The sequence below is a fragment of the Tachysurus vachellii genome, chromosome 7, assembly GCF_030014155.1.
Source record: "Tachysurus vachellii isolate PV-2020 chromosome 7, HZAU_Pvac_v1, whole genome shotgun sequence".
In the NCBI taxonomy this organism is placed as follows: domain Eukaryota; kingdom Metazoa; phylum Chordata; class Actinopteri; order Siluriformes; family Bagridae; genus Tachysurus; species Tachysurus vachellii.
Genome location: NC_083466.1, coordinates 10,874,203 through 10,885,989, shown reverse-complemented (window position 1 = coordinate 10,885,989; position 11,787 = coordinate 10,874,203). Strand labels below are relative to the sequence as shown.

General features: G+C 38.0%; 1 protein-coding gene across 1 annotated transcript; it reads right to left on the bottom strand.

The window, feature by feature from the left end:
* Positions 1-635: 635 nt before the first annotated feature.
* On the bottom strand, positions 636-3,370 carry mad2l1 (MAD2 mitotic arrest deficient-like 1 (yeast)). Its single transcript, XM_060874249.1, has 5 exons — positions 3,200-3,370; positions 2,453-2,599; positions 2,123-2,243; positions 1,676-1,779; positions 636-949 (listed from the first exon to the last, which is right to left on the bottom strand). Exons 1-5 carry the CDS (start codon positions 3,261-3,263, stop codon positions 777-779), a joined length of 609 nt encoding a protein of 202 aa, XP_060730232.1. The 5' UTR covers positions 3,264-3,370; the 3' UTR covers positions 636-776.
* Between the last annotated feature and the right edge of the window lie 8,417 nt (positions 3,371-11,787).

The following is an 11,787-nucleotide window of genomic DNA, read 5'->3' as shown; positions in this document are numbered from 1 at the left end:
CTTTGATGTGAATAGAATGAACATTTCAAAGGGGACACATTTCAGCAGAACATTATTTCTTGATCACCTAATACAGGCATAATTAGTATAAATGAATACGAACCTTAGACAGTTACAAGATATATGCTATTAGGTCTGCTTTCATGAAAATGAAAAATAGACTAACTTAAAATGTGCAGAATTTCAAATTCCGTGCATTAAAAAATGTCTCAATTACTTCTCACTACTTATGCAAACTTAACACTACCTTTTTTTAACAAATGTCCAGGTTGCACTTGGAATAAAATGATCTAGAATTTTCATACATATGAAGTACCTCATTCTTGTAAATCTGTGTGGATTTTTGCGTCATTGTCAGTCATAAATGGAAATGGCTGTTGTAGTGAAAATGTTCCCATTAAAGCTTTGAGGGCAACAACAACCCTCTTTTTTTTGGAGAAGAACTACATAAAGATGCTAGCATTTTTATTTTTATTAAACAAAAGCAGCTGTCAGTTGGATGTGTGCTAGACAGAATGTATTTACTGGTATCTCTAATCTCATGCATGCTTGTAGGCTGTACTACAGCTTTGGTGCCACCTATTGGCTAGTGCACACATTGATTGTATCCACAATAGTAAAAAGACTGAACACTGTTAAACCAGGATTGTTTTTTAATTTTCAGAGATACAGCCATAAAACCCTCAGCAAATGAGAGATCTGTTTTGGGGGACATGAAAACTATGTACAGAAAATAAACAGAGAAAGCAAAAGAGAGAGGACAAAAGAAAATATGGTTACATGGAGTTCGTCCTTTTGTAGGCCACCATACTGTTGACCTTATGGATGGATGTGGTGAATGAGCGAAGCCGAACCTCCTCCGATTGGTCGATAAGCTGAGGACCAGACTCCTCCCACTGCTCAGGGACCTCCAGATCCTTATCTGTATAGATCAGGAGGTCGAATGCACCTGTTGTCAGAGGGTGAAAAACATGAACAGTAGCATGGCTTTTATTTTAAAATTAGATTAATTTTATTTATTTGGGAAGAAAAAAAAAATCACCCATAGCATGATTCATGAGATATTTGTTGTTTAGTCACATTTAAGAATTAGCCAAATCTACAGTGAACACACTGCTGAAAGGATTGATTTAGTCTATATGGCTTAGAATCTAATGTAATATCAAGCTATTGTTATTCCTTTGAATGCAACAAACTGCTGCCACATACGTAAGCACACAATTGTATAGGATGTCTTCGCATAAATTTCCCTTCACTGTAACATAGTATGAGGTGGAAGCTCTGGACAGTCCTGAATAGAGCTCTGACATTAACCCCACTAAACACCTTTTGGATGAACCAAGGCACTGTCTCTACCACTAACCACTTGTCATTAATGCCTGGTCTCAAAAATGCTGTTGTAGCTGAATGAACACAAATTCAAAATCTAGTGGAAAGTCTTTCCAGAATTGTTGAGTTTATGATAACAGAAAACAAGAGACTAAATATGGAATAGGATATTCAGCAATCACATAAGAGTGAGGTCAGGTGTCCACAAACATTGCTTGTTTATCATCGTTTTGTAAACATAGGCTAAATTTCAGCACTTAGTCTTAAAAAGACATTTAAGACTAATTTTGAGTGGGATCTGGATAGTTTCCATACTCCTAAATGCTTTTAGCAGTGGTATACATACAGGCTGTTTCCAGTAAAGGTAGGAAGGTGACTGTGGCTGTGATCTGCCTGATAACTGAGCGGATTTCCTCCTGGATGGCTTTCATTGACTTCTCTCTGGGAGCGCTGTAACACAGAACATAACTTACTACATACAAGAACATGAAGGAGCTAGAATTCAATTTTTTTTATACAAATTTGAAACTTAATTAAACTTCAAACTATTTTACAACAGACCCCATATGCACACGTAGCCTTACTCTGCTCATGCAATCAACACAGTAATGCAGACACATTATGATTTACATCATTCATGATATATTGTGTATTCCAGGCTAGACTTTGTGAAAGCCCTGCATCTGCATACCTGTAACAATTTTAGATTTACCACACACATAAGGGGGAGTGGATGGATAAACGTTTTTTTTAAAGACACCGTGCTTTCAGATAAACCATTTCATGAGAATACCTGCTCTCCTTAGCGGTCTTGTCACACTCTATATCAAACTGCCATCTCTCCAGGACTTCATTTGTCTCAAGGCATGTGATCACCACCACCAGCTTTTGCACTGTGCAGTCAAACAACCACTCTGCAGGGGTAAACCATGTGCAACAGTGAAGGATGTGTGAGAACACAAAAATAAAGAATAGAAGAAAAGGAAATTAAATGACACAACTGCTAATATTATATTATAACAGAAGTTTGATGAAAGAAAGCTACAGAAACCTTGATTTCTATTTTAAAAATACTAGAACAGCTGTGTAATATCTTTGGTTTGTTCAAAAAAAAAAAAAAAACCTTTGAGTTGTGTCACCACGTTGGTGAGGTAGTTCTTCAGCTTGGGGTCTGTGGTGAGCTGGAGACTCATGTCATACTTGGTGACTCTGGTGAAGGTTTCTGCAGGATAAATACCTCGCTGGTATAAAATGCTGTTGATCCCAAATGCTGCAAAAATAATACTCACAATTCAACTGCAGCAGAATACCTGAACCACATCTATTTCACAAGCAAAGTACTAGATGTGCTTTAATTAATAAAAAAAAAAAAAAAAAAAAAGACAGAAAATTAACGTGAATAATCTAATATGTCTAAATGTCCAAGACACGTTTCTCAAGTTCCATCAGCACAACTGCATCAACTGAAAATATTCCGTTTTTAAAGAGATGTAGCGTCGGATAATAAACAATGGTTGATCTGGATGATCATCAGTACTCTGTATACACGATGCTTTACGTGGACGAGTAAGCTAATGCTAATAACCACGGACCAGCAGGCTAACAGGGCGAATAAAAGCGCTATAGAAGCTAAGCGTTAGTCATACCAGGTTTAAACGTTATTACACACACACACACACACACACACACACACACACACACACACACACACACACACACACAAAAAAACTCTTTCTGAATTGGGATAACGAAATAAATCTAGTTTAATATAAGCTGGCCACGTGACTGTGAAATGCATAATCTACTACATGCTAGGCAGCTAATATTCATCTAACTCAAAAATGAGCAATAACACATCATTTCCACTTACAGAAGAACTCAGCAACGAGCTCGGCACTTCCTTTCAAAGTAATTCCTTGCAAGGTTTTGGACATTTTGTCGTTTTTATAACTCTGTTCAGAAATACGGATGTCGCCTTGAAGCTTCTCACTTGTTTTCTTTTTACCCGCCGCTCAGTTTGAATTCTGAGCGCGTTTGAACGTTTGCGCATGCGCACAATCAAAACAAAGGCGCCGTGCTGATGACGTCAAACTTTTGAACGCGTCAAACGATAGATATATAAACTAGATGTCGCATTGGGGTCCTAAAAATGCGTCAAAACCGCCGCCATCTTTGTACGGTGCTCCTTTACCTCAAATGCATGGACGATGCCGGACTTCTGTGCTGCGTTTGGTTGTTCAAATGAAAGAAATCTAAAAACCAGACAGCAAGGGATTACATTTCACAAGTGAGAATGTGTTTTATGATATTGAATGCTAGGAAATTATATTTCTGGTTCCGTTGGTTTGTTTTAGTCCTTGGTTAACGAACACAGCTAATCCATGCTAGTTACTCATTAGTTTTTGACAGTTAGGAAAACCGACAATGTTTGTAGATTCCGAAGCTCTTAATAAGGACATTAAAAATTGACCCATGCTTTTTTTTTTTGCTTAAAGGTGAAAACCCAACTTTATGTATGTTTTGTAAGATTCCCTTATCTGTCAAACATATTTTATTAGATCCTCGATTTAATAATGCATTAAGACGCTAATGCATTAAGAGGAAGGGGTCCCCCGTACCAAGATGGCGGCTCAGTTGACGCATTCGTTCCAATGTACTGCCGTATACAAGGCTACATCTAGTGTGTATATATATATCTTTGCCTCTAACCCCATAGATATATATACACTAGATGCCTTGTATAGGGCAGTACATTGGAACAAATGCGTCAGTTGAGCCGCCATCTTGGTACAGGGGACCCCCTCCTCTTAATGCATTAGCGTCAATGTAGGCAAAGAAATAAAATCACCATAAATCGTCATGAATGCGATTTTCTAGTTTTTTTTTTGGTTCATTCCAAAGGTCAGACATGTATTTATCATTAAGTCCAGAGAACATTTAAGGTTTTGATATTAAGATAATCTACTTCACTAAGTCATATTATACATTTAAAAAAAATCCAAAACCCTTTCAGGCATAATGTCATTAAATATGTCCTTAAGTGAAGTCACTTGATAAAAGAGCATTCTGCTTGTGTTAAGTCCAGGACAATCTAATAAAATATATGTTTGGCAGATAAGGGAATCTTACAGAATATACATAAAGTTGGGTCTTCACCTTTAAGCAAAAAAACATGGGTCAATTTTTAATGTTCTTATTAAGTTCTACAAACATTGTCGGTTTTCCTAACTGTCAAAAACTAATGGATTAGCTGTGTTCGTTAACCAAGCACTGAAACAAACCAACGTAACCAGAAATATAATGTCGTAACATTCAATATCATAAAACACATTCTCACTTGTGAAATGTAATCCTTGCTGTCTGGTTTTTATATTTATTTCGTTTGAACATCCAAACGCAGCACAGAAGTCCGGCATCGTCCATGCATTTGAAGTACAAGAGCACTGTACAAAGATGGCGGAGGTTTTGACGCATTTTTAAGACCCCAAGGCAACATCTATGTATAGATATCTGTGGTCAAACCCCTTGAGTTAAACCCTTTTTAAATTCATCACGTTAAAAGACTGAAGAGTCGGCTGGTTTTTTTTTTTTTTTTTTGTCATTTAATCAATCTTTTAATCACACGTGTAAATTTAGTAAGAGTAACCCTTTCCTTGTGGTCCTAAAACTTTACATACATTTAATATCTGATGCTTCTAACCAGAAATCTGTGAGAAAGCTGTAAATCTTTTCACAAGGCGCAAGATTTTATTTCTTTTGTGTTCTTTAATAGAAAAATGCAGGGCTCTCAAGTTTTGAAGACAGGCAAGAGTGACATGTTTTAACTACAATGTGCTGGTGGTTAGTAGCTTTATTTTTCTGAGATTTAATTTATGATAAATTCATTATTTTATAAAATGTCATAAAGCCGGGGGCACCTAGCACCATCTCACGGCCCCCAGTTTGAGAACCACTGGGCTAGACTACTTGTTCTGAGCAGGTGTTGTCAGTGAACAGGCTGTGAAACTGTTGGCTAAGTTACAGACACTCATGAAAAACTGATGCAGATTATCTGGGAAACGTCTCTAACAGCAGTCAAAATGTCATTGTTTGTGTCAAACAAGTTGTGAATTTGTTGTAACATTAAAACAGGAGATCATGACTTACTCTGTGCTCAAAGTAATGCTCAAAGGATATGTTTTTTTTCATTGGTTGTTGCGTTACCCAGATAATGCTATTTTCTGATTGGCTATTGTGTAGCCTCTTTTTAGATTGGCTGATAAGTGTCAGGCTCGACTAAGAACTCCAGGGGAGACGCGCTTGATTTCTGCCCGGTTCCATAGAGAGATAAATTTTGGTTGCTGCGGCATATTAAATATATATGATAAATAGTACGTTTTTCTGCGTGAGAAATACAATGTGTGGTGGGAGAGCATGACAAAAGACTGTCATGAGTGACTGTCATTCTCAATGCGTGATACTTTTTTTGAAAATATTTGAACATCTCATCTCTGCCTTCATTTCAAATAGCGGAATTGAGAATAAAATGAAAGAGAGAATTATTACAACATTTACAGACATTTAGCATTAGTCTAACATTATTAGATATTCCATTCATTCATGGTCCGTACTTGCTTTATATCGATCATGGCTGTGGTAAATCTAGAATGTGGCCTTTCCTAGTAATACTGGGTGTGAGGTGGGAATGCATCCTGGATGGGATGCCAGTGCATTTTAGCATACCGTGCATACTCACACACGTACTATTACTGCATTGTATGTTTTGGGGAATGAAGAAATTGGAGAACCCAGAGGAAACCCACACGGACAGTAAGCTTGGGGACATACTAGTGACCATGAAGCTGTGACGTAGTGACACTATCTTCCCTGAGTAGGGTCTGTGCACCGAACTCATTTTTGAGACCTACTGAACCTCTCAGGTCCTGCAGAAAAGATGTTCTTCTTACTTTTCTTGCTATTTACTGTGCTGGGGTAGAATTGCAACTAGAGCAGCATCAGTTCTGCAGGAAGTTTTAACATTTTTCCTGTTGAATTTTTTAACCAGTCTAATATAAATAGTCTAAGTATGCTGGAATTCTGTAAATAAATATATAAATGTGTGTTGTTGTACTTCTAAATGCAAAACCAAACTACAACTGTACACATACAACACTCATATAAATATTATTATAATTTTTAAAATTTCAAATCAATTTCTTGTATCAAAGCTATAAAAGATGGCCAGTAAAACCTCCAGTGTACACTGTCATCCATAAAAAAGACTTAATTTCGTGGATATTGTGATGGAGGTAGCGTATTCCCTTTGCACTTTCTCATGCCCAGTGTTCTGAGGATAGCATCTGGATCAAGGCATTTACTGAAGATGAAGGAATTAAAAAATCTGCAAATAAAAAACATTTTTGTGCGTTTGACAACGAAGTGTTTGGTCATATGAGTTTCAAAAATAATACATTTTGGCCATATCCTTTGAATTTCCGACCATATGAGTTTTCATGATTGAATTTTATGGTTAGAGAAGATGAATGAATTTAAAAGAGGTTTTAAGTCTATTTAGTTAATTATAGTTGCTGAAAAATGTCAATTTTGCGAAACTTTCTGGTGCTTCATACCTTATGCACCTTATGCATCATGTTTATTGTAAGCATAAACATGAGTGATGCAGTAGAGTTATCAGATACCCCAGCTCACAGCATGGAAATTGTGAATACATACTGCAGTTAATTTCTATTGTTACCACTATTTTCCTGTCATCAGCTGGTTATATTATATTGTATTTGCATGCTTGCCTTGTCCCACTGGGGTTCGGGTTAGATTCCTGTCACCGTCCTGTGTTTACAGTATAGGTTCTGGATTAAGGTGTTTACTGAAGATGTTTTCCCCCCTACTTTGTGGTTTCCTTCAGGTACTCTGGTGTCCTCCCCAGTTCAAAGTGACCCTGTGTAGGATAAATGGTTAAAATAAAAATGGCTGGATTGATTATACATATATAACAGTATTTTGTTATCATGGACTTTATTTATACTTTTTTACTTCATTGTGATTTTTTTTAGATCCACATATTTACACAAAACAGATGGCTATAAAGTTTATAGATTTTATGTTTTACAACAGGTTTGTAGAAAGTTGTTTGTTTTTCAATAATTTTGTCCTTACAGCCAGGTTTTGCTTACTCATTACCAAAAAATAGCATTATATTATAAAACCTTCTATTCCAGACACTTTAATGATTTATGGACACACTGTGTCTCATATCTAAATGTCAAAATGATTACGTTTATCAAAGTAAAACTGACACACTACCTTGGCCCTAGTATGCTGTTTCCATATGTTTCCATTCCATGTAGGTTTATATTATTCCTGGAAAGGGAATGTGTGACGGTGACAGTGTCATAAAATGCTAATGGATTTTAGAAACACATCTGTTATGCTCTAGGGGTACAAACTGAGAGGTGTTAAGACTTTTCCTCCTCTCCACCATATGTGCCTTTCTTTTATTTATTAATCATATAAACTATATTTTAAAGTTGGATCACATTTGTTTTTCACAAACAAGCACCAAGTACAACTTAAATAGATTTTTATGTAAGAGCTGTAAGAAAGTATACTTTTTTCTGAATGATTCTTTTGTTTTGGAGGCATAAATAAATAACTGGAAAATGAGTCCTATATGGGTCCTACAGGTATATTTAGTAAGATAAATAAATATAGAAAGGAAAAAAGAAAGAAAGAAAATGAAGAACCATGCACATTTCCACACTTCTGATCAATAGTAAATTATATAATTTACCTGAACTAAAAGCTAATAGAAAGTTTTCAGTCTATTTTAGTTGATAACAGTATTTTGTTATGATGGAACTTTTTTTTAAATATTTTTTTTAGGTCCACATATTTAAACAAAACAGAGTCTATAATCCAGTCTGTAGCAGGCAGAAAGGTAGAAATGATCTTTTCATTGACTCTATGTACAGTGAAAGAAAACTAGTGTGTACAGTAGCTAAAATGGTACTCATTCATCAGATGTCAGAGGTGTATAGCCAAACTCTGCTGATTATTGTGCTTACTCAGTGTACCTCCACTCGCCAAACATCAGAAGGCACTAGTCAATGATATAAATAGCATTTATATGGCTAATAGTTGTGTTTGTGTTTGCAGACTTAGCCAGTAAAATCAACTGAGAGTTAATTTGGGAAAAGAGGCTCTCAGGGTGCTGGTTACTGCACCGTCCTTTCACAATAATTACAAATACTAGATACACAGCACATTCTGCACACAGAAATCTATATGCATGTATTAAGTCATTTTTTTGCCTTTCCTTTCTGTCTTTGCATTTGCAAAAACAGAAACAACAGTGTTTCTTTCCAGCTGAAAGCCGAAATGAGTTAGGAGGGGATAATAAATTCCTCCCTCGTGGCTTTACTGTGCCTCCAAGTACTACGGACCACTGAAGAACCATATGCTGACTAAAATCCCAGATGGACACCTAGCAAAATTCAGTAGCAATCCAGACATTTTAGGTATAGGCCTATAGAGCAAATGGAAAGAATACGGCTTCAGTTTTTACACATTTTATCAAGCCATTAGCCAAAAATCAAGCCATTACATCTTTTCTGCCAAGGTATATCTAAAGCATTCAATGTTGCCAGCAGCACAGTCAGTTTACATCCATCTATTTCTATACTGCTTTTTTGTACTCATTTTGGGGAACCTGGAGCCTATCCCAGGGGTCTCGGGGCACAAGGCAAGGTGCATTTTAGGGACATTTTAGAGGTTCCAAGCTAACTAAAAGGCATTTTGTGCTCCAAAGCATGGGGAGAACATGCAAACTCTAGACACACAGGGCAGAGGTGAGAATCAACCCCCCAACCTTGGAGGTGCAAATCAAATGAGATACCAACTAAGCTAATAAGAAATGGAAGAACTTTGGAAGCACCAGTACTTCTACAGCTAGTCATCCAGGCAAACAGAGTAATTTGGCTTGAAGGGGAGGGCCTGGGAGATGACTCTCGTAGAACCCAATGGCCTCTCTAGCAGAGCTTTAGAAAACCTGATTTTACAGGTTTTACTATGTTTACTAAAATGGCTTCTTATTTAGGACTTTTAAGAATTTTATCCGTATAAGCAGAGAGCATAGGCAAGGGTACCGAGATGTCAGTGTATCCTTTATAAGAAAATTATTTTGATTAAAAATATTGTTTGCCGAATGAGAGTGTGTGTGCCCTGTGATGGGTTGGTCCAGGGTGTATCCTGCCTTGATGCCGATGACGCCTGAGATAGGCACAGGCTCCCCATGACCCAAGAGTTCGGATAAGCGGTAGAAAATGAATGAATGAATGAATGAATGAATATTGTTTGCCATATTTGGTTGGTTGCCAAAATTCAGTCAATGGTTTTCCCAAATTGCCACACATATTATTATACACAGCTTTAGCATCCAAATACCTGTAGAGGAGTGTAAATAGTACTGGGGTTAAACACTTGAAGCTTATCGTGTATACGGTCATCTGTCTTACATCTTGTTATGAGTGGACTCAAAATAACAATAAATATTCTGCTAATGGTGGTGATGAATCAATCTTAATACCATGTTTTCCTTCAATGACACTAAATCCATTGTCATTTGGATTTAGGTCATTTGCCAATTCTCACCTTGTTCTGTCCTTTTGCACACTAGAATGGCTAAATTTTGTCAACTCTCAACTGCCAATCATCAGAGTTAATCTAAACATTCATCAGATAGTAGCCTATAGTCGGAGAAGTGTGGGTCCTCTAAGTTTTATTTTTTGCCCCAACAAGGTCACAAGCCACTGCTGTCTATTACAGAAGAAGGAATCAGCATACAATCAGACTAAAATGTTGGTTAATGTATTACAACAAACAGGGAATAGAACTCAGAGGAGATGGAAGAAATACTTTGAGGAGCTGAAGAATGAGGAAAATGAGTGGGAAGAAAGGGTAGAAGGGGTGAACTCTGTGAAACAGAAAGTAGATAAGATTAGAAAGGATGAAGTCAGGAAGGCTTTGATGAGGATGAAAATTGAGAAGGCGGTTTGTCCTGACGACATCCCGGTAGAGGTCTGGAAGTGTCTAGGAGGGGCAGCAGTGGAATTTTTAATTAGTTTGTTCAACAGGGTTTTAGAGAGTGAGAGGATGCCTGAGGAATGGAGAAGAAGTGTGTTAGTGTCAATCTTTAAGAATAAGGGTGACGTGCAGAGTTGCAGAAACTGTAGGGGGATAAAGTTGATGAGCCATACAATGAAGCTGTGGGAAAGAGTAGTGGAAGCTAGGTTAAGGAAGGTAGTGGAAATTTGTGAGCAGCAGTATGGCTTCATGCCCAGAAAGAGCACAACAGATGCAATTTTTGCTCTGAGAATTTTGATGGAGAAGTATAGGGATGGTCAGAAGGAGTTGCACTGTGTGTTTGTAGACTTGGAGAAAGCGTATGACAGGGTGCCAAGAGAAGAGCTGTGGTACTGTATGAGGAAGTCAGCAGTAGCAGAGAAGTATGTCAGAGTGGTGCAGGACATGTATGAGATGAGCAGGACAGTGGTGAGGTGTGCTGTAGGTCAGACAGAGGAGTTCAAGGTGGAGGTGGGACTGCATCAGGGATCGGCTTTGAGCCCCTTCCTGTTTGCTATAGTGATGGACCAGTTGTCAGAGGAGGTCAGACAGGAGTCTCCTTGGACGATGATGTTTGCAGATGACATTGTGATCTGTAGTGAGAGCAGTGAGCAGGTGGAGGAAAACCTGGAGAGGTGGAGGTTTGCACTGGAGAGAAGAGGAATGAAAGTCAGTCGTAGTAAGACTGAGTACATGTGTGAATGAAAGGGAGGGAAGTGGAACAGTAAGGTTTCAGGGTGAAGTGGTGAAGAAGGTACAGGAGTTTAAGTACTTGGGGTCAACAGTCCAGAGAGAGTAGTAGAGTAATGGAGAGAGTGGGAAAGAGGTAAAGAAGCAAGTGCAGGCAGGTTGGAATGGGTGGAGAAAGGTGTCAGGAGTTCTGTGTGATAGGGAAATATCAGCGAGAATCAAGGGGAAGGTGTACAGGACAGTGGTGAGAACAGCCATGCTGTATGGTTTAGAGACAATGTCACTGAAGAAGAGACAGGAGTCAGAGCTAGAGGTAGCCGAGCTGAAGATGTTGAGGTTCTCTTTGGGAGTGACAAAATTGGACAGGATTAGGAACGAGTATATCAGAGGGACAGCTCATGTTAGACGTTTGGGGGACAAAGTTAGGGAGGCCAGATTAAGATGGTTTGGACATGTTCAGAGGAGGGAGAGTGTCATGAGACGCGGGATAAAAACGGACCCAAACGCAGGACAGCTAAACAAAACAGGATTTTTTTGTTTAAAACAGAACTTAAAAACCACTAAACAGGACAACGACAAACCAGACGAAGACAACAGCAAAAGACAACAGAGGATTCCGCGCTGCACAAGGCAACGCGGATCAAATAAATA

Excerpts from the sequence above, each read along its gene's own strand:
- mad2l1 (XM_060874249.1), bottom strand. The coding sequence starts at position 3,263 with ATGTCCAAAACCTTGCAAGGAATTACTTTGAAAGGAAGTGCCGAGCTC. Across the intron at positions 2,244-2,452 it reads CGTGGTGACACAACTCAAAG|AGTGGTTGTTTGACTGCACA; the intron begins GTTTTTTTTTTT and ends TTACCCCTGCAG. Across the intron at positions 1,780-2,122 it reads AAGACCGCTAAGGAGAGCAG|CGCTCCCAGAGAGAAGTCAA; the intron begins GTATTCTCATGA and ends TCTGTGTTACAG.